At 39.6% G+C, this 19,895-nt stretch overlaps 1 protein-coding gene across 3 annotated transcripts in view; it reads left to right on the top strand.

Annotated features, from left to right (window-relative positions):
- The window catches only part of LOC102819854 (secretory carrier-associated membrane protein 1-like), a 142,206-nt gene extending 122,927 nt beyond the window's left edge, over nucleotides 1-19,279 (top strand). Inside the window, exon 9 of one of the 3 annotated variants that reach the window (XM_006875194.1) lies at nucleotides 18,180-19,279. In XM_006875194.1, the coding sequence (XP_006875256.1) occupies nucleotides 18,180-18,344 (165 nt within the window). In that variant the 3' untranslated portion in view covers nucleotides 18,345-19,279. The remainder of the gene's footprint in view (nucleotides 1-18,179) is intronic. The other 2 variants (XM_006875195.1, XM_006875193.1) reach the window with 2 other exon arrangements.
- Nucleotides 19,280-19,895: the final 616 nt, after the last annotated feature.

The raw sequence follows: 19,895 nt of genomic DNA, 5'->3' as shown, positions 1-19,895 counted from the left end.
TGGTATTTTCAATAACCTCATATACATATGAAAGCTAGACAGTGAAAAAGGAAGACCATAGAAGAAGTGATGCTTTTGAGTTGTGGTGTTGGAGGAGAATATTGAAAGTGCCATGGGCTGCCAAAAGAACCAATATATCTATGTTGGAAGAAGTGCAGCTAAAGTGCTCCTTGGAGGCCAGGATGGCCAAACTTTTTCTCTCATACTTTGGACATACTGTCAGGAGAGACCAATCGCTGGAGAGGGTATCATGTTTGGTAAGGTGGAAGGTCAGAGAAAAAGAGGAAGACCCCCGGCAAGATGGATTGGCAAAGTGGCAGGATCAGTAGGCTCAAGTGTGGCAACTGTTGTGACGTTGGCCCAGGACCAAGCAGTGTTTCGTTCTATTGTGCATAGGGAATCTATGAGTCAGTACCAATTAGATGGCACCTAACAACACCAACAAAAACAATAATGCCACATACTCTGTTATTTTGATTTCCCTACCTCTATTTATTTATTTTTATTATGAATTTTGTGATAGTCTACAAGGCAGAACAGCAGCCCCACATTCATCCTATGCTACTTTGCTTTACTGCAATGATTACAATTCCCCATATGCATCATCAAACAACCAAAGGGTACACCCCGCAAGCCTGCCCCCTGGCCATCAACACACAGACCCTTTCCCTCCCAGAGTCCAGGATCCCTAGCCGTTCCATCTCTCCACGTCATCGTCTCTGCCTCTATCTCTGGCGTTGCTGCTTCTCTGGACAGAGTCCTGCACTCTGCTCTTCTCCCTTGATGGTCCCAGGGACTTCCACTCCTGGACTGCAAAATCAACCACGCCCCTCCGTTTGTTACAAAAGATATATCTTTACATTTGCAACACTCACAGTCAGACCTGTAGCAATCATTCATCATTGAACCAGAAGAGTCTTATCCCCATCTCCTTTCATCAGACCCATCCAGACATGTTGGAAACCACTCAGTGGGGATTCTACTTTCCCCCACCTCCTCTGAAACTAGGCTCCCTCTTGAGAGCTTTGTCCCTTTGTAGCCCCCCATTTTGGGCAGTCAGTGTTTCAGTTGCCCATCACTGTCGTCAACCCTGTGTACCGAGGAGGTGGGAATTATCTTCACTGTAAAGGTTTGTTCCCACCTTTGAGGTACTTCACCCAAAAATATAGGTCAAGGTCATCAAATTGTAGTGGATTACACTTTTTTCCTCTTCTTTCTTCCTCTAGTCGAGTTCTGGTCATCCAACTATTGAAGCCAGGTCAAATGGGTGCGATCTGCAAGTATGGGTGCTCTTGTGCATCTCCCCTCACTTCATATCAGCTGGACACTTTACTCTCCGCTCTAGTCTCTGTGGCTATGTCCCTGGGCCCAGGAGTACCCAGGTCTCGCCATACTGCTGGCTTACTAGGTCTCAACCCAGGTTGACAGAAGTCTATTGAATGTGGTCGGACTAGCTCACAACTGCATTGCTGTCTTTCCCCCGCTTCCCCTTATCGGTGCCCAACGAGGTCAGCAGCAAGACCATATGCCTGCTCGTATATGCCCCTTGGTCTCATTCTTGGAAGGGGGTTCACTCTGAGGGTACCAGACTACTTGCCTTGATGGCTCCCAGGTGAATGACTTGCTTATTCTTGTAATAGTCAATCAGACTGCTGTTACTGGTTTTGATTTTTCCTGCCGGTCTTTCTTTCAAAAAGTATCTTCTGTTCTTGTAGCCGCTCCAGGCTGGTCTGCTTGTCCTTTCAGTGGAAATTTCCCACCTCAGAAGGTTCTGGATGAGGATCAGGATTCCATCTATGGTCTTATGTAATGCAGAGGCTCCGCAGGAAGCCTCCTTCACTGGGCACGTTGTAGCCCCATTTTAGGTATTGCATCAGTTATAGGCAGAAGACAGACTTATAAGCCTTCTGTGGTGATACTTCTGGCTATTCCTTTCTCTCCCCCTCAAGTTTCTATTTTATAATGATATGCAAGGGAATCCAAGATTCAAAAGACAGCCAAGCATCTTAACATTATTTCCCCTCTTTTACTCATTCAAACCATACCTCAATCCCTGGATCCTAGAGCCCTTTTGGTCCAAGGTGGTGCATACATCATTATTTACCTCTGCCCCACTTAGTCCATGTAAACCTGCCCAACTATTCTCCCATCCACCTTGTTCTTCTGTTCTTCTACCTCTTCTAGTGCATTGCCCCACCTTCCAGCACCCAAACTATCCTGTGTCTATTTCCTACCCTGTGCTCCACCTTCCCCTCCCTCCCCTCATCCCACCCCATGCACCCCGGTAACCAGCAAAGAATATCCCCCCTTCCCTTTTTAGTGTGGGTACTCTTGCTTAATCTTTTACAGTAGTGGTCCTATGCAGTATTTCTCCTTTTGCGACTGACTGATTTCACTCAGCATAATGTCTTCAAGGTTCACTCATGTTATGCGGTGTCTTGCAGCTTCCTTGTTATTCTTCAAGGTAGCATAATATTCTATTGTGTGTATGTACCACAGTTGTTTATCCATTCTTCCATTGATGGGCACTTTGGCTGTCTTCCTCTTTTTGCTCTTGTAAATAGTGCAGCTATGAACACTGGTGTGCATATATCTACTCGTGTTGTGGCTCGTATTTGTTGTGGATAAATGCCAAGTAGAGGAATTGCTGGGTTATAAGATATCTCTATTTCCAACCTTCTGATGAAGTGCCATATTGTTTCCAGAATTCTTGGACCATTTTGCAATCCCACCAGCAATGTAGCGAGGGTCCCAGTCTCTCCACATCCTCACCAGCATTTATTGTCCTCTACATTTTTGATCTTTGCTGTTATTGCTGGTGTGAGATGATCTCTTATTGTTGTTTTGATTTGATTGGCTAATGATGGTGAACATTCCTTCATATGTTTGTTGGATGCCCAGATCTCCTCCTTGGTGAAGTGCCTGTTCATGTCCATTTTTTAGTTGGGTTATTTGTCTTCTTCTTGTAGAGGTGTTGTAGTTTCCTGTGTATTTTAGATATTAGTCCCTTGTCCGATGTGTCATTGCAAAAGATTGTTTCCCATTCTGTGGGCTCCCTATTTACTCTTCTGGTGAAGTCTTTTGATGTACCTAAGTTTTTAATTTTAATATGTCCCAATCATTTATTTTGTCTGCTTTTGTTTGTGTAATTTTCAAAATGTTTGGTAGTCTGTGTATGACCTGTATCAGAGCCCTCACATTTGTCCCTATTTTTTCATTGATGGTCTTTATAATTTTGGTATTCACATTTAGATCTTTAATCCATGCTGAGTTGGTTTTTGTATAAGGTGTGAGGTAAAGGTCTTGTTTCAATCTTTTGCATATCACTTTCCAGTTCTGCCAGCACCATCTGTTGAAGAGACTATCACCTCCCCATGCGATATATTTAGGCACTTTGTCGAAAATCAGTTGGTTATTTATGGATGGGTTAATTTCTGGATTCTGTTCCACTGATCTGTGTATCTTTCATTGTACCAGTACCAGGCTATTTTGACTGTAGCTGTATAGTAAATTTTGAAATCAGAGAGTGATATTTCAACTTTATTCTTCTTAAGCTGTGCTTTGCTTATCTTGGGTCTCTTTCCTTTCCATATAAAGTTTGTAATTATTTTTTTCATCTCTTTGAAGAATGTCGTTGGAATCTGGATTGGGATCACTTACTTTTGGTGCCATACAAATCTCTAGACTTTTCTAAAAGGGATCTCAAATTCTATATGAGAAGTTAGGCCTTTACTTGAGCTGGTTTTCTGTGTGATTGTATGAAGTACTGTAAATGGGGATGTTGTTGTTGTTAAATGCTGTCAAGTCAGTTCTGACCCATAGCCACCCTATGTTAGGGTTTCCGAGGAGCAGCTGGTGAGCTTGAACTACCAATTTTGCAGTTCAAATGGCTTTGCAGTCTGGCGCATTAACCCACAGTGCCATACCAGGACTCCAAATGGGGCTAATGTAAGCATTTGAGCCAGTATTCACATTTGTAGTGGTAGATGTTTGCCTTACTGTCTTAGACATTAAGCTCCTTCTTAATCAAGATAAAAACTCCTAATTTTCCTCTTTTTTAAAAAAATAAAGTTATTTTTTATACTTCAAAACCAACTGCTAAAAAGAGGGGAAAAAAAAAATCCTTTGCTAGGAATGCAGCCATTATTTGTAACCACTAGGGGTCAGGCTCTTCATAAACACTTGATGTCCTTTAAAAGTGATCTGTGCACACTATTTTGAATTTAAGCATTGCTGGCTTTTATTATATCCATCTATTTCTCCATCCCTAGGCAAATATGCTCTATGATACATATTTATTTCAGTAGAATTAAATAAGAAGTTTAGAATTTTATTGGCTTTCTAAGTTCCTGCAAATTTGGAGTAAGTTATCATTATAGGATAAGCACTGAACTGTGAACCACAAGGTTGGTGGTTTGTGCCCACCAGCTGCTCTGTGGGAGAAAGATGTTGCAATCTGCTTCTGTAAGCAGGTTTCTCCCTTGGTAACCCTATGGAGTAGTTCTGTCCTGTCCTATTAGGTTGTTATGAGTTGGAATCGACTTGACAGCAATAGATTTGGGCTTGGATTTTTATACTTCCCAATGTTACTTTCTCAAAAGGCTCTCTTTCTGTAGCAAATTGTTAGAAAGAGTTGATTTTGGAATTGTAGTGGTTGTGGTGGTTTTGTGCTGTCGATTCAGTTGCGAGTCAATCGAGCCTCTTTATGGGAGCAGAAAACCTCATTCTTCTCCCTTGAAGCAGCTGCTTGATGTGAACTGCTGACCTTGTGGTTAGTAGCCCAACTTGTAGCCAGCCCTCTGTACTACCAGGGTGCCTTGGTTTTAGAATAAGGGGATATTATAAATGAAACAAATAATAATGGACGATTATGAGTCACAGGAGACTACCAGGGAAATTTTTTCCCCTTTTAATTGACTGACTAACTTTGTTGTTGTTAAGTGTTGTTGAGTTGGTTCTGACTCATAGCAACCCTGTATAGAGTTTCCAAGCCTGACTGGTGAATTTGAGCCACCGATCTTGTGGTTCAAACTCATCTTGTGGTATAGTGCTTTATCCTACAGTGTCACACCAGGACTCTGATATCATAACAGAATAGTTTAATATAGTACAGGAAAATAGATAATATAGCATTTGGATTCCTTTTGAGTTCTAGTTTTGAATGATTGTCATTTCCACGATATATTTTTTTAAGTTATACATATTTTTGTGTTCACAGTAATAAAAATTGTCATTTTTTAAATTTCAAGTTATTTAATTTCTTTAGAAAAACAAGTTTTGTTAAAATGTTTCAGCTATTTTTTTTTCTTATCAAAATCTGTTGTGAATTTTATTTATTTTTTAAATTTGTATGGGATTTGATGAACTTGACCTACACCTATGGAAGCAGTAACTCAAAAGAGGGAACAAGTCCTAACAGCAAGAATCATTCCCACATCCTCCACACACAGAGTAGACAGGGATGGGCAACTTGGACAATGGCTACCCAAACTAGGGGGCGGGGGGACTACAAAGGCAAGAAGTGACTGGCTTACAAGCTTTCAAGAGGGAACCTAGACCCAGAGGGCCTGGAGGAAGGTAGAATCTCTAGTGAGTAGTATTCAATCTGACTAGGCGGGGCTGATACAATGAAATGCAGATGGGTCTCTTGTGATACAATAGTGAATAATTGTTATCAGGACTGACTGTGAGGGTTGGAAATGTGAAGGTGGATGTTTTGATTAAATATGCAATCAAGATGTATTGATAATTACTGGTGATTGGAATGCAAAGGTTGAAAGCAAAGAGAAAGGATCAGTAATTGGAAAATAAGGGTTTAGTGATAGAAACTCGATCCTGGCAATCACATGATAGAATTTTGCAAGACCAATGACTTCTTCACTGCAAATACATTTTATAAGTAACATAAAAGAAGACTGTACACATGGGGCTCACCAGCTAGAATACACAGAAATCAAATTGGCTACATCTGTGGAAAGAAACGGTGGAAAAACTCCATATCGTCAGCCAAAACAAGGCCAGTGGTAGACTGTGGAACAGACCATCAATTGCTCATATTCGCGTTTAGACTGAAGCTGAAGAAAAGTAAGACAAGTCCACAAGAGCCAAAATATGGCCTTGAATGTATCTCACCTGAATTTAGAGATGATCTGAAGGACTGATTTGATAACCGAATACCAGAAGAGTTATGAAATGACATCAAGAAGATTATACAGGTAGAAAGCAAAAGGTCATTAAGAAGACAGGAAAGAAGGAAAAGATCAAAATGGATTGTCAGAAGAGACTGAAACTTGCTCTCCAGTGTAGAGATGCCAAAGCAAATGGAAGAAATGAGGAGGTAAAAGAGCCGAACAGAAAATTTCAAGGAGGAGCTCAAGAAGACAAAGTCAAATATTGTAATGCAATATGCAAAGGCCTGGAGTTAGAAAACCAAAAGGGAAGAACCCACTTAGCATTTCTCCAGCTGAGGGACTTGAAGACAAAAAAATCAAGCCTTGATTTGCAATATTGAAGGATTCTATAAGCAAAATATTGAATGATGCAGAAAGCATCAAAATAAGATGGATAAAATACAGTCACTGTACCAAAAAGAAATGGTCAATGTTCAGCTATCTCAAGAGGTAGAGTATGAGCAACAGCCAATGACACAGAAGGAAGAAGCCCAAGGTGCCTTGAAAGCATTGGCAAAGAACAAGGCACCAGGAATTGATGGAATACAAATAGAAATCTTTGAACAAACTGATGAAGCACTGGACACATTAAAGATAACTACCTAGCCCATGACTGGAAGAGATCCATATTTGTTCCATTCCAAAGAGAGGTGACCCAATGGATTATGGGAGTCATTAAACAATATCATTAATATCTCATACAAGTAAAATTTTGCTGAAGACAATCTGAAAATGGCTGCAAACATATATTGAAAGAGAAATGCCAGATTTTCAAGCCGGATTCAGACGAGGATGGGGAATGAGGAATATCATTGCACATGTCAGATGGATCTTGACTGAAAGCAGAGAATATCGGAAAGGTGTTGATTTATACTTTGACTTTGGATTGTGTGTATCATGACAAGCTATGGACAACATTGTAAAAAATAAGTATTCTAGAACTCTTAATTGTGCTCATGAGGATCCTGTACATAGACCACGAGGCAGTTGTTTGAACAGATCAAGGGATCACTGAATGGTTAATATTTAGGAAAGGCGTGCTCCAGGGTTTTATTCTTTCACCATACTTATTCAGATGTTTCTATGTTGAGCATATAATCTGAGAAGCTGTATTATATGACGAAAAACATGGCATTAGGATTGGAGGAAGACTCAGTAACAATCTGTGGCAAGCAGATGATAACAGCCTTGCTTGCTGAAAGTGATGGGACTTAAAATAATGATGAAGATCAAAGACCACAACCTTTGGTATGTGTTGCAACTCAACATCAAGATGATTAAAATCCTTACCACTGATCCAATAAACAACATGCCATGGAAGTAGCAGTCAAGAAACTAAATGACGCATTTGGCAGATGTGTTGTACAAGACCTCTTTAAAGGGTTCAAGAGCAAAGATGTCAGTTTGAAGACTAAGGTGTGCCCGACCCAAGCTGTGGCATTTTCAGTAACCTCATATGCACTTGAAAGTTGGTCAGTGAATAAGGAAGACCATAGAAGAATTGAGGAATTTGAGTTATAGTATTGGAGGAGAATATTAAAACTACCATGGAAATGCCAAAAGAACAAACCAGTCTGTGTTGGGAGTACATCCAGAATGCTCCTTGGTAGCCAAGATGACCAAACTTCATCTTTCATACTTTGGACATATTGTCAGGAGGGACCAGCCCTGGATAAGGATGCCATATTTAGTAAGGTGGAGCATCGGAGGAAAAGAGGTAAACCCCCAATGAGATGAATTGGCACAGTGGCAGCAGAAATGGGCTCATGTGTAGCAATGATTGTGAGGTTGGTGCAGCACTGGGCAGTGTTGTGTTTTGGTGTGCATCGGGTCTCTATGAGTCGATACTGATTTGATGGCACCTAACAACTATATGTCATTTAATTTCTGCTTATAAAAACTGCTGCTTCCTTGAGTGTTGATTGTGAATCCAAGCAAAATGAAGTCTCTGAGAATTTCATTCTTTCCTCCATTTATCATAATTTTATTTATCTAATTGTGAGGATTGTTGGTTTCTTTATGTTAAGGGGCAATCTGTACTCTGTGATCTTCATCAGTAAGTCTTCTTTACTTCCATCAAGCCAGGGTATCATCTACATATAGTGGATTGTTAATGAGTCTTCCTCTAATCCGGATGCTACATTCTTCTTATAATTCAGCTTCACAGATGATTTGTTTAGCATACATATTGAATAAGTATGGTGAAAGAATACAACCCTGGCACACCCCTTTCCTGACGTGAAACCATGTAGAACCTTCTTGTTTTCGAAGGAGTGTCTGTATGTACAGGTTCCTCATGACCACAGTTAAATGTTCTTTAATACCTATTCTACTCATTGTTATCCATAGCTTGCCATGATCAACACAGTCAAAAGATTTTGCATAGTCAATAAAGCACAAGTAAACATCTTTGTGGTATTCTTTGCTTTCAGTTAAGATCCATCTCATGTCATTAGTGATATCGCTTGTTCCATGTCCTCTTCAGAATCCAGCTTTAATTTCTGACACTTACTTGTCTGACAGCCCTGGTGTGGCACTGTGGGTTAATGCACCAGACTGCAAAGTCATTTGAACCTCAAGGTTGGTGGTTCAAACTCACCAGCTGTTTCTTGGAAACCTTACAGAGGGTTGCTATGAGTTGGAACTGACTCAGTGGAACTTAACAACACCACCTGTTGGTGTACTGTTGCAGCCATTTTTGAATTATCTTAGACAAAATTTTGCTTGCATGTAGTAATAATGAGGTATAGTTCAATCTTACCCATATTCCATTGTGTCACCTCTTTTTGGAATGGTCACAAATAATGGATCTTCCAATTGGTTGGTCAGGTAGCTGTCGTCCAAATTTCTTGGCATAGGTGAGTGAGTACCTCCAATTCTTCATCAGTTTGTTGAAAATTTTCAGTTTTTTGTACTCCATCAGTTACTAGAGTCTTGGTTTTCACCAATGCCTTCAGTGCAACCTGGATATCTTCCTTTAGTACCATTGGTTCTTTATCATATGCTCCGTCTTGAATTGGTTGGACATCTATCGTTTCTTTTTGGTACAGTGAATGTGTATCCCTTCCGTCTTCTTCTATTGCTTTCTGCATCATTCCATATTTTGCCCAGTGAATCCTTCAGTATTGATTTTTTTTTTTTTTAAGTTCTTTCAGCTTGAGAAATGCTGAGAGTGCTCTTCCCTTTTGATTTTCTAAGTCTTTGCACCTTGCATTATAATACTTGACTTTGACTCGTAGAGCTGTCCTCTGAAATGTTCTGTTCAACTCTTTTGCTTCTTCATTTCTTCTATTTGCTTTAGCATCTCTATGCTGGAGAACCAAGTTTCAGATTCTCTTCTGACATCCGTTTTGGTCTTTTACTTCTTTCTTGTCTTCTTAATGATCTTTTGATTTCTTCCTCTATGATATTATTTATGTCTGCTCACAGTTCTTCTGGTCTTAGGTCATTAGTGTCTAATGTATCCAATCTGTTCTTGAGATGGTCTCTAGATTCAGGTGGAATATATTCAAAGTCATTTTGGCTTTGTGGTGCTTTAATGTAAATAATATATGCTATGCTAGAACTATTCACTAGTCACATTGAAAATCTCATAAATAATGTGTTGGCATAATGTGTTATTTGCATAAATATACTGTTGTTGTTGTTAAGTGCTATCCAATTGGTTCAGACTCATAGCTACCCTGTGTAGGATTTCCCAGTAGTGGCTGTTGGGTTTGAACCACTAACTTCGTGGTTAGCAGTCTACTGCTTATCCTACTGCACTTTCCTAGAACTCCTTAAGTACATTCATACTTTAGAATTCTTAGGAATAAAGACTTAGCACTCTTGAACAGATTGATATCATTCATATTTTTACTGTTAAAACAATTAATTCCTAACTTAGCTATACACCTTCAAATTATTTCCTCAGTCACTCAGTTACATTTGAGTAATGTGGCCAGTTTGAGGCCATTTGTTTAATTATTAGCAGATATAAAACAGCTGAATATTTATTCTGTGGTTTCTACAGCAGATTGCTATGCTATAGCTTTTAGGGGGTGTAACATTGAGTGGAAATTAACTCTTTCAGAAATTAAAAGTATTTTGTGTATGTTAAGACACATAGAAAAATTCTACAGAATGGAGCACAATATATGTGCCTTAAAAGATGTACAAAGTACAAGAATAAGTCAAAATGTATTGCTGCCAGGGTTCCCATTTATACATGCATGGGTTTATTCCAAATAAGATATATTTAAACACATCTCTGCAATCAGTGGGTGACTGCAGACAAGTTTTCTTTGTAGTACACTTGTCTTAGTCTTGTTTGGTTGCATAAGAAAAAAAAAAATTATGTCATGGAAAAACACAAATTTGAGGTTAGGGATAATAGCAAATTTTAAACAAAGCTCAAATAGACATCTTCCCAAGTCGCTGAAGTTTTAAAATAAGTTTATGTGATTGCTGCTCTACATTAAGCAACAGTTTTTAGGTGGTTCAAGCCTTTTAAGTTATGGAAGGCTGGGAAGACTCAAAGGATGAAGCAGGAGAGGGAATGAGCTTTGACAAATGCAGAGACTGTGGCTGAAGTCCAAAAATTGGTTGCGGGAGAGTGTAGAATTAACATTGATGCAATAGCTACTGAATTTGGGGGTTCCACATGATTTAGTATTTTCAAGCTAATTTAGTGTTAGCAAGCTTTCAGCTCAATAGGTGCCAGAAGCATTTTGTGAAGATCAATTAGCTCAAAGAGCTGGTCTTTCCATCAGTCTTTTAAGCAAGATCAAAGTTAATGAAGACAATTTCATGGTACAAATCATAACTGGGGATGAGCCTTAGACTTCCCAATATGAACCAGAGAAAAAGGTCCAATCAAAACAGTGGCATTCTAGGGACTCTACTGAACCAGTTAAATTCAAGGCAGAGAGGTCAGCTCAGAAGGTTATGACAACTGTTGTTTGGGATTCCAAAAGGGTATCTTGATAGATTTTCTTCAAGGATTTTCTTGGGTAACTTATTATGAAGTTATACAAAACTAGAAAACTGCAATGGTGAGAAAAGGCCAGGAAAATTGCTCCAAGTAATTTTTTCTCATTATGACACAATGCACCTACTTGTTCAAGGTAGCGAGGGCTGTCTTAGGAGAATTTCTTGGGAAATCTTACCCCATCCACCCTACAGCCCTGACCGTGTTTCTTCAGACTTCTTTTTGTTCCTCAAACTCAAAGAACACCAGAAAGGAACGTGATGAGTCCATCAGGATGCCCAGACTGCTGGTATGATGTGGTAAAAGTAGAAAAGCTCCGAACTCTCTGAGGAAGAATTAGAGATGAAACTCTGCCTCCAGATGTGTATAGACCTAGGTGGAGGAGCTGTTGAGGAACGGGAACTTTACATTTTGATGTTTTTGTTTATTAATGGTTTTTGTGATTTTGTAGCAGTACATTTTGACTTGCCCTCGTGTATTGTAGGGGAGCGTGGTGGCTCTGTAGAATAAGCACTTAACTGCAAACTACAAGTACAGCAGTTCAAACCTATAAGCCACTCCAGGGGAGAAAGATGAAGCTTTCTGCTCTGGCAAATTTTACAGCCTTGGAAGCCCTATTATCCAAGGTTGCTATGAGTTAAAACCGACTTTACAGCACTTACAACAACAAAACATGTAAGTGCTCACAAGAAAGCAGGGCAATAATTTGAGGTAGTCCTGTAAGGAAGAGTGGGATTTCTGAAGGGTGAAATTAGAATTGAGCAATAATGAAGAAGGATTAAAACAAGTGGCATCTGACCAAGGTTTATGGGCAAGAGAATCATAGTGGGTTTCTAGGAAATGTTACATTTTAAATAAAGAAATATTAGGCTTAGAGATCTTGTTGTTAAGTTCTATTGAGTTGATTCTGACTCATAGTAATCTTATGCACAACAAAATGAAGCATTGCCCGGGCCTTGCTATCCTCACAATCTTTGTTAACCTTGAGCCTTTTGCTGCTGCCACTGTGCCAGTCCATCTTGTTAGAGGTCATCCTCTTCTTCACTGACCATCTACTTTGCCTAGTATGACGTCCTTCTCCAGGGATTGGTCCCTCCTGATTGTATGTCCAAAGCATGAGAGATGATGTCAGACCATCCTGATTCCCAAGAAGCATTCTGATTGTACATACCCATCACAAATTTGTTTATTCTTCTAGTAGTCCATGGTACTTTGTATATTCTTCTCCAACACCATGATTCAAATGCATCAGTTATTCTATACTGTTCCTTACTCACTGTCCAGCTTTCACATGAATATGAGGTTAGTGAAAATACCATGGCTTAGGCCAAGCTCACTTTAGTCCTCAAGCTGACCTCTGTGCTCTTCAGCACTTTAAAGAGGTCTTGTGCAGCAGATTGGCCTAAGGCTATATGTTGTTTAATTTTTCTTTTATCATTTAATTTCTTGATTGCTGCTTCCATGAGTGTTGATAGTGGATTCAAGCAAAATGAAGTCTTGGACAACTTCAGTCTTTTCTCCATTTATCATGATGTTATTGTTAGTCCATTGGTGAGAATTTTTGTTTGCTTTACATTGAGGTGCAACCCATACCAAAAGCTATAGTCTTTGATCTTCATCAGTAAGTGTTTTAAGTTCTCTTCACTTTGAGCTAGCAGGGCTGTAGCATTTGCATATCACAGGTCGTTAATGAGTTTTCCTCCAGTCCTGATGCCATGTTGTTCTTCATATAGTCCAGCTTCTCGGATTTATTTGCTCAGCATATAGACTGAATAAGTATGATAAAAGAATACAATCATGGTTCCTCCCTTTCCTGATTTTAAACCATTCAGTGCCCCTTTGTTTTGTTAGAACAAACTGCCTCTTGGTCTATGTACAGGATCCATAGGTTTCTTTAAAAACCACAATAAAAGTGAAACGTGATGGAATTAAAATATTTTGAGATTTTTCCACGAACTTTTTGAAGCCCCTCATAGGTGTGTGCATATGCTTCAATATATGTATATACGCAAATGAATTTTGAAATGTATATAAGGAGCTCTGGTGACCTAGTGGGTACGAATCAGGCTGCTAACCTCAAGGTCAGTAAGTCGAAACTACCAGTTGTTCCCCAGGAGAAAGATGAGGCTTACTGTTTCTGGAAAGATTTATAGCCTCAGAAACGCGATGTGGGATTGCTGTAAGTTGGAACCGACTCCATGGCACACCACCGTTACTGTTGAGTAAGCTCTGATTCGTAATGACCATATCTGGACAGAACAGAGCACTGTCCAGTTCTGTGCCATCCTTATTATTAAGTTTGAGCCCATTGTTGAAGCTACTATGTCAGCCCGTCTCATTGAGAGCTTTACTCTTGTTCGATCACCCTTTACTTTACCAAGCATACGGCCCTTCTCCAGGGACAGATCTCTCTTGACACCATGTCTGTAGTAGTAAGACAAAGTCTCGTGCCTCCATTCTAAGAAGCAAACTGACTGTACTTCTTCCAAAATAGATTTGTTTGTTTTTTTGGCACTTGATGGTATACTCAGTATCCCTCAATATTCCATAGAAAATTTGGTTTTAAAAAGTGGATGAAAATAATCACTTCTGTGCATATGATAGAGATAGGGTATTGGGAGAAAAAGAGTTTTACAGTTTAGCAATGTCTTAGTTACCCAGTGCTGTTATAACAGAAATACCGCAAGTGGATGGTATTTACTGCCTCACAGTTTGTTGTTGCTGTTAAGTGCCTTGGAGTCCGACATAGCGACACATGTATATGGTTTCCAAGGAGTGGCTGTTGGGTTTGAACCACTGACCTTGTGGTTAGCAGTCCAGCACTTATCCTACAGCACCAGAAGTCCAAATTCAGGATGTCACTGTAGAATAAGAATTGGACTGCTAACCACAGGGTCAACAGTGCAAACTCACTAGCTATCCAACGGGAGAAAGATGAGGCTTTCTGCTCCTGTTAATATTTACAGCTTCGGAACCCTTTACAGGGTCCGTATGAATCAGAACCGAGCTGAAACAGCAGCTCTAGGAGAAGGCTTTCTCTTTCCTTCAGCTCACAGTTTAGAAGCGAATCCCCATTTCCTGTCAGTATCTGTTTGCCTGGAATTCCTTGAGGATCTCCACATGTCTTGATATCAGTCTTCCCTTAGATCTAGGATGTTTCCAGCACAAGGACCCTGGATCCAAAGGTGTGCTTAGCTCCTGGCTTTTCTTTCTTGATGATAGTTAATTCCTCTGTCTCTGCTGCTGAATTCTGCTTTTACCTTCTGATTGAGAAAATGTGATGCATGCCACACTCAGGGAAACTTCCCTTATATCCAATCTTGATTATGATCTTAGTAAAGGCTTTGTATCTCATCTTAATCCTTTCACAACTGATACTGGCTGCTCACATCAGATTACATCACGAGAGATGATTACACAACTGTCAAGCCACTGAGAAACACAGCTCAACCAAGGTGACACATATTTTTTTTTTTGAGTAAACAGCTCAGTTGTCAACCATACATAATAGATACTTTACTAGTGTTCTCGTTTTCTACCTGACCACTGTATTCTTTGATCCGCAGTAATCTGGCATTTGCTTTTACCACTCTGCCAAAGAGTCCTGGTGTGGCACTGTAGGATAAACACTAGACTGCTAACCACAAGGTTGGCAGTTCAACCCCACCAGCTGCTCTTGGAAACCCTATACTGGGTTGATATGAGTCAGAACTGATGGTATGGCACTTAACAACAGCAATAACTCTATCAAAGCATTTGGAGCTAAGTGTTTGTTATCTTTTGCCCTGGTAGTTATCCTTTATTTGACATGTTTTTTACCTTGTCGTTTTGTTTTTCCCATTTCTTCCCTATCATTCCTTCTTGTGGATACCTCATAAATATTGATGTCTTAACATCCTGGTGTCGTGCTGAGGGTTAATGCACTGAACTGCAAGGTCAGTTTGAACCTCAAGGTCAGCGGTTCAAGCTCACCAGCTGTTCCATGGAAACCCTATACTGTGTCACTATTGGTCAGAACCAACTTGATGTCACTTATCAGCATCAGGTTTCTATACTTGGCACTCTCCTCTTGCACCCTGTTTTCTCTATGGGCACTCTTCATTTGTGCCAGGGTTTCAATGACCTTGTTTATGCTGATAGACTTCCAAGTCCATATTTTTAGCTAATTCCTCTCTCTCTTTTATTGTTTTAATGTTTTATTGTGAGTTATGTGATAGTATACATGGGAGAACATTAGCTTTACACCTATCATCTATCATTTCATTGCCATGGTTACAATCCTTTCCATGCATCATCAACCAACCAAAGGGTATACCCTGCAAGCCTGTTCCCCAGTTGTCAGCACACAGCCCCTCTCCCTCTCTGGGTCTAAAGTCCCCAGCCGCTCCATCTCACCACGTCTTCGTCTCTGCCTCCATCTCTGGCATCACTGTTTCTCTGCGTAGGGTCCTGCTCTCCACTCTTCTCCCTTGATGGTCCCAGGGACCTCCGCTCCTAGACTGCAAAGTTAATCACGCCCCTCCTTGCTACAAAATGTCTACCTTTACCTTTCCAACCCTCACAATCAGTCCTGATAACAATTATTCACTATTGTATCACAAGAGACCTGTCCGCATCTCCTTTCACCAGCCCTGCCCCGACAGATTGGATACTACTCAGTAGAAATTCTACCTTCCTCTACATCCTCTGGATCTAGGTTCCTTCTTGAAAGCTTGTAAGCCAGTCACTTCTTGCCTTTGAACTCCCCCTGCTCCCCCTCCTTTTGGGTAGCCAGTGTCCAAGTTGCCCATCCCTGTCTACTCTGTATCAAGGGGGTGGGAATGATCCTTGCTGTAAAGATTTGTTCCCTCTTTTGAGCTACTGCATCCATAGATGTAGGTCAAGTTCATCATATTGTATCAGATTACTCTTTTTTTCCTCTTCTTTCTTCTTCTAGTTTAGCTCTGATCATCCAGACATTGAAGCCAGGTCAAGTGGGTATTATCTGCAAGTGTGGGTGTTCTTGTGCATATGCCCTCTCTTCTTATCAGCTGGACACTTCACTCTCTACTCTAGTCCTCTGTGGCTTTGTCACTGACTCTGGGCTCAAGAGTCCCCAGGTCTTGCCACACTGCTGGCCAACTAGGTTTCCACCTGGGTTCACAGGTGTCTATTGAATGTTGTAGGGCTTAGCTTGCAGCTTCATTGCTGTTTTTTCCTCACTTCCCCTTATCGGTGACGAACATGGTCACTAATCAGAGCATGCATTCCCATAGAGTCTTAGTCTCGGAAGGGGATTTGTTCTGAGGGGACCCAACTACTTGCCCTGATGTCTCCTGGGTGAGCAACTTGCTTGTTCTTGTAGTAATCAGTTGGACTGCCTATATTGTTTTGTATTTCTCCTGTCAGTCTTTCTTTCAAGAAGTATCTTCTATTCTTCTAGCTGCTCCAGGCTAGCTCATTCCTCTCTTGACCTTCAAACCAGGTATCGTCACCTGCCTCCTCTGACAGGTCTAGAGTAGGTGTTCAATAAACCTTTGTTGAATGGATGAATATGCAGAACTGAACTTAGGATCTCCCTTTCCCCCTAAATCAAGCTACCTTCTTTTGCTATGATTCCCTCTGCTTTTCCTCACTTTCATATTCATTCCACAATTACCAGTTCTGCCCAAGTTTGGGCTCAGGATGACTGGGGTACCCTCTCCTTGAAATGTACCTTGATAGTATTCTAATCAGGCCAGTCAGAGTGCAGTGCAATTCCAGGGTTATGTATCTGTCTCTTAACTCGGTCCTCCAAGTTTGTGTGCATGTAGTAAGTAAATGTGTGGTTGTAATTAGCCATGTTATTTCCTTTTTCATATTAGTATTAAACAGAGCAGCTAACATTATGCATTGATGGGTTTCTTCATTATGCAGCAAAGCATATATTGAATACAAACAGTATTTTTAAACCCTATTGCCAAAAATAACATGATAATGAATTGCCATTGTCTTTTAGGAGAAAACCCAAGACTTGAGTGTGGAACTAGTTTGGTGAGACAATTCCCAGAAGACTTCTTTAGTAAATTCTGTAGGATTTGACCATATACAGAAAAATACAGAGTGAATAGTAGCAGTATGTTCAAGGACATGAGTAGTTCCTGATGGGTTTGAACCACTCAACTTGCGGTTAGAAGTCCTATGCCTATCCTGTAGTGCCAGGACTCCAGTAGTTGACACAGTAAATGATAAAATGTGTGTTGTGAATCCAAACCAAACCAGTTGCTGCCAAGTTGATTTTGACTTCTAACAGCCCTATGTTTGAAACCAAACCAGTTGCTGCCAAGTTGATTTTGACTTCTAACAGCCCTATGTTTGTCAGAGTAGAATTGTGCTTCACAGAGTTTTCAGTGTGTTGGAATTAGATCTCCAGGTGTTTCTTCTGAGTCATCTGTGGGTGGATTAGAACTGCCAACTTTTGATTAGCTGCTGAGCGCTTAGCTGCTTGAGGCACTTAGGAACATTGGTATACATGCAGCTAACTTAAAAATAGATGAGGTAGTATTCTGTTTGAGTTATTGGGAGGTACTAATGTACTGAATTAAGATTTTCTCTTTTCCTTGTGTTTAAACCATTCTGTGGTAATACTGTAGTGCCTTAATAGTTAAATAATTGGCTGCAGAGGAAAGCATAGCACTATGCACTTGGTTAAGTAATTGTTTTTTAAATTATTTGAGGTTTGCCGTAAATGGAATGATCTTTTCTGCATTAGGGAAAATCTTTATTAGTAGAAGAAACTTAAATATAATATTGTGTGTCAGTCTGGTGGCTGGTGCTCTCAAGTCCATGACTGAAATCTCTGAGTAATGAGCACTGGACTGCTAACTGCAAAGTTGATGGTTCAAACCTATCAGCCACTCCTTGGAAACCCATATAGGGTCGCTATTAGTCGGAACCAGCTTGACAGCACTTAAGAACAACATTAACAACAACAATAACAAATGTCGAAACCAATGAAAGAGCTGCTGACAGTGAATGTGTGGATTGCCACTTACCTTCTCCCACTTTTCTTGTCTCCACAGGTACATGGACTATATCGCACAACAGGTGCTAGTTTTGAGAAGGCCCAACAAGAGTTTGCAACCGGTGTGATGTCCAACAAAACGGTCCAGACTGCAGCTGCCAACGCAGCTTCCACTGCAGCCACTAATGCAGCTCAGAATGCTTTCAAGGGTAACCAAATATAGAGAGTCTTCAAACAGTACACTGTTACCTTTTGACTGTACTTTTTCTCCAGTTACTGTATACTATAAATATTTTTATGTTTAAAACACAAAGTACATACAGCATGTATATTTCCTGTTCACTTGTGCATGGGCTAAAACCAGAAAAACTTCCTGTCTGATTACTTTACCGAATAGTTTTCTTAATATTTCAGTGCCCCTGGCAGAAAATATATTACATGCTAAATAAATATTCTCCATATTTTTTGGGGGATGAATGTTCAGCGAATTATTTCAGTGGTGACACGCTGAAATGAATATGGTACTTATGATTTAAAATAGATTGAGTATTAGCTGCAGTAGTTATTTCAAGAATCTTTAGACATAAGGATTACTCATTGGAGCAGTAAAGGAGATACTTCATTTCTGTTTCCCTGCTGATCTTGAAAGAAACAGGGCAGTGGAGACGTAGGAAAATTTAAATGACTTGCTTCTTAGTAATTTGAGTCACCAGTGAAGAGCCTGTGTGAATTTCGTAGTAGAAAATGTACTTTGCCCTTTTGGTTTTCCTTCTTAAAGAGTAGTTGATATTTTGATATCAATCGCTGATCTTGCATGGATAGCGAGTTTCTTAAATGAATTAGTGTTTTGGGTTCTGCACTGCTTATGGTTGTTGGATTGGAGATTTTTTTGCGGAATCATAGAAATGATTTTCTGTAATAGTTTATTTTAAATAGAAATGAATTGGAGTACAACATGAAAATGCAACATAATATGCAGTGCATTATCCAAAAGAAAGGGAAGATAGTTGATGGAGTAGAATTTAGTGATAAGAATTCATTTTTTAAAAAAATTTCAGTATTCATATAATAGAAAGATATTACTGTATGGAAACTTTGGTATATTTTTGTGGTTTATCTTTTTCATTGAACTGAGATTGTGTTTGGCAGCTCTGTGTTTTTGTTTTAGTTTTTTTTTCCTTTTTTTTTTTTTCTCTCTCTCTCTCCTTTTGGTGTAATTTTTAACAGAGGTATTAAAGTCTAACCTAACTCCTTGTCAAAAAAAAGCATACAGTATTTAAAGTTTTTTTTTTTTTTTTAGTTTCTCATCTGTGATGACGTTAGAAAAAAGAGATCTCACATTTTCTTCAATTCCTAGTATGTCTTTCAGGATTTGAGACAGACTAAAAACATTTAATGTTTCCAACAATAGAAAAGACATTTTGCTTGTATCCAGAAAGAAGATACAAATACAGTTAAATGCATTAATTATGAAGATAATATTAAAATTGTCTCTATGCAGTACAGAAGTTCATTCTTCTAGTCCACTTGGGTTTAAACTTAAGTCATTTTTAATGTTGATCAAATGGCTCATAGTTATTTGTAAAGTTATGCTGCTGTGTTCTGGAAATATTTAGCTAATTTAAATTCGCAGAAAGGTAGTTATTTATTCAACTTGATTTAAAATAAGGATAGTCTTTAAAAAAACACAAAACAAGAATAGTTTATTGGATTATATTATTTCATACTGCAAATTCTTTTAAAAACAGAAACATAAACCAGCAGAGCAGCCAAA

This window comes from Chrysochloris asiatica, unplaced genomic scaffold, assembly GCF_000296735.1.
Source record: "Chrysochloris asiatica unplaced genomic scaffold, ChrAsi1.0 scaffold00313, whole genome shotgun sequence".
NCBI lineage: Eukaryota > Metazoa > Chordata > Mammalia > Afrosoricida > Chrysochloridae > Chrysochloris > Chrysochloris asiatica.
This window is presented reverse-complemented; position numbering and strand designations above follow the sequence as displayed.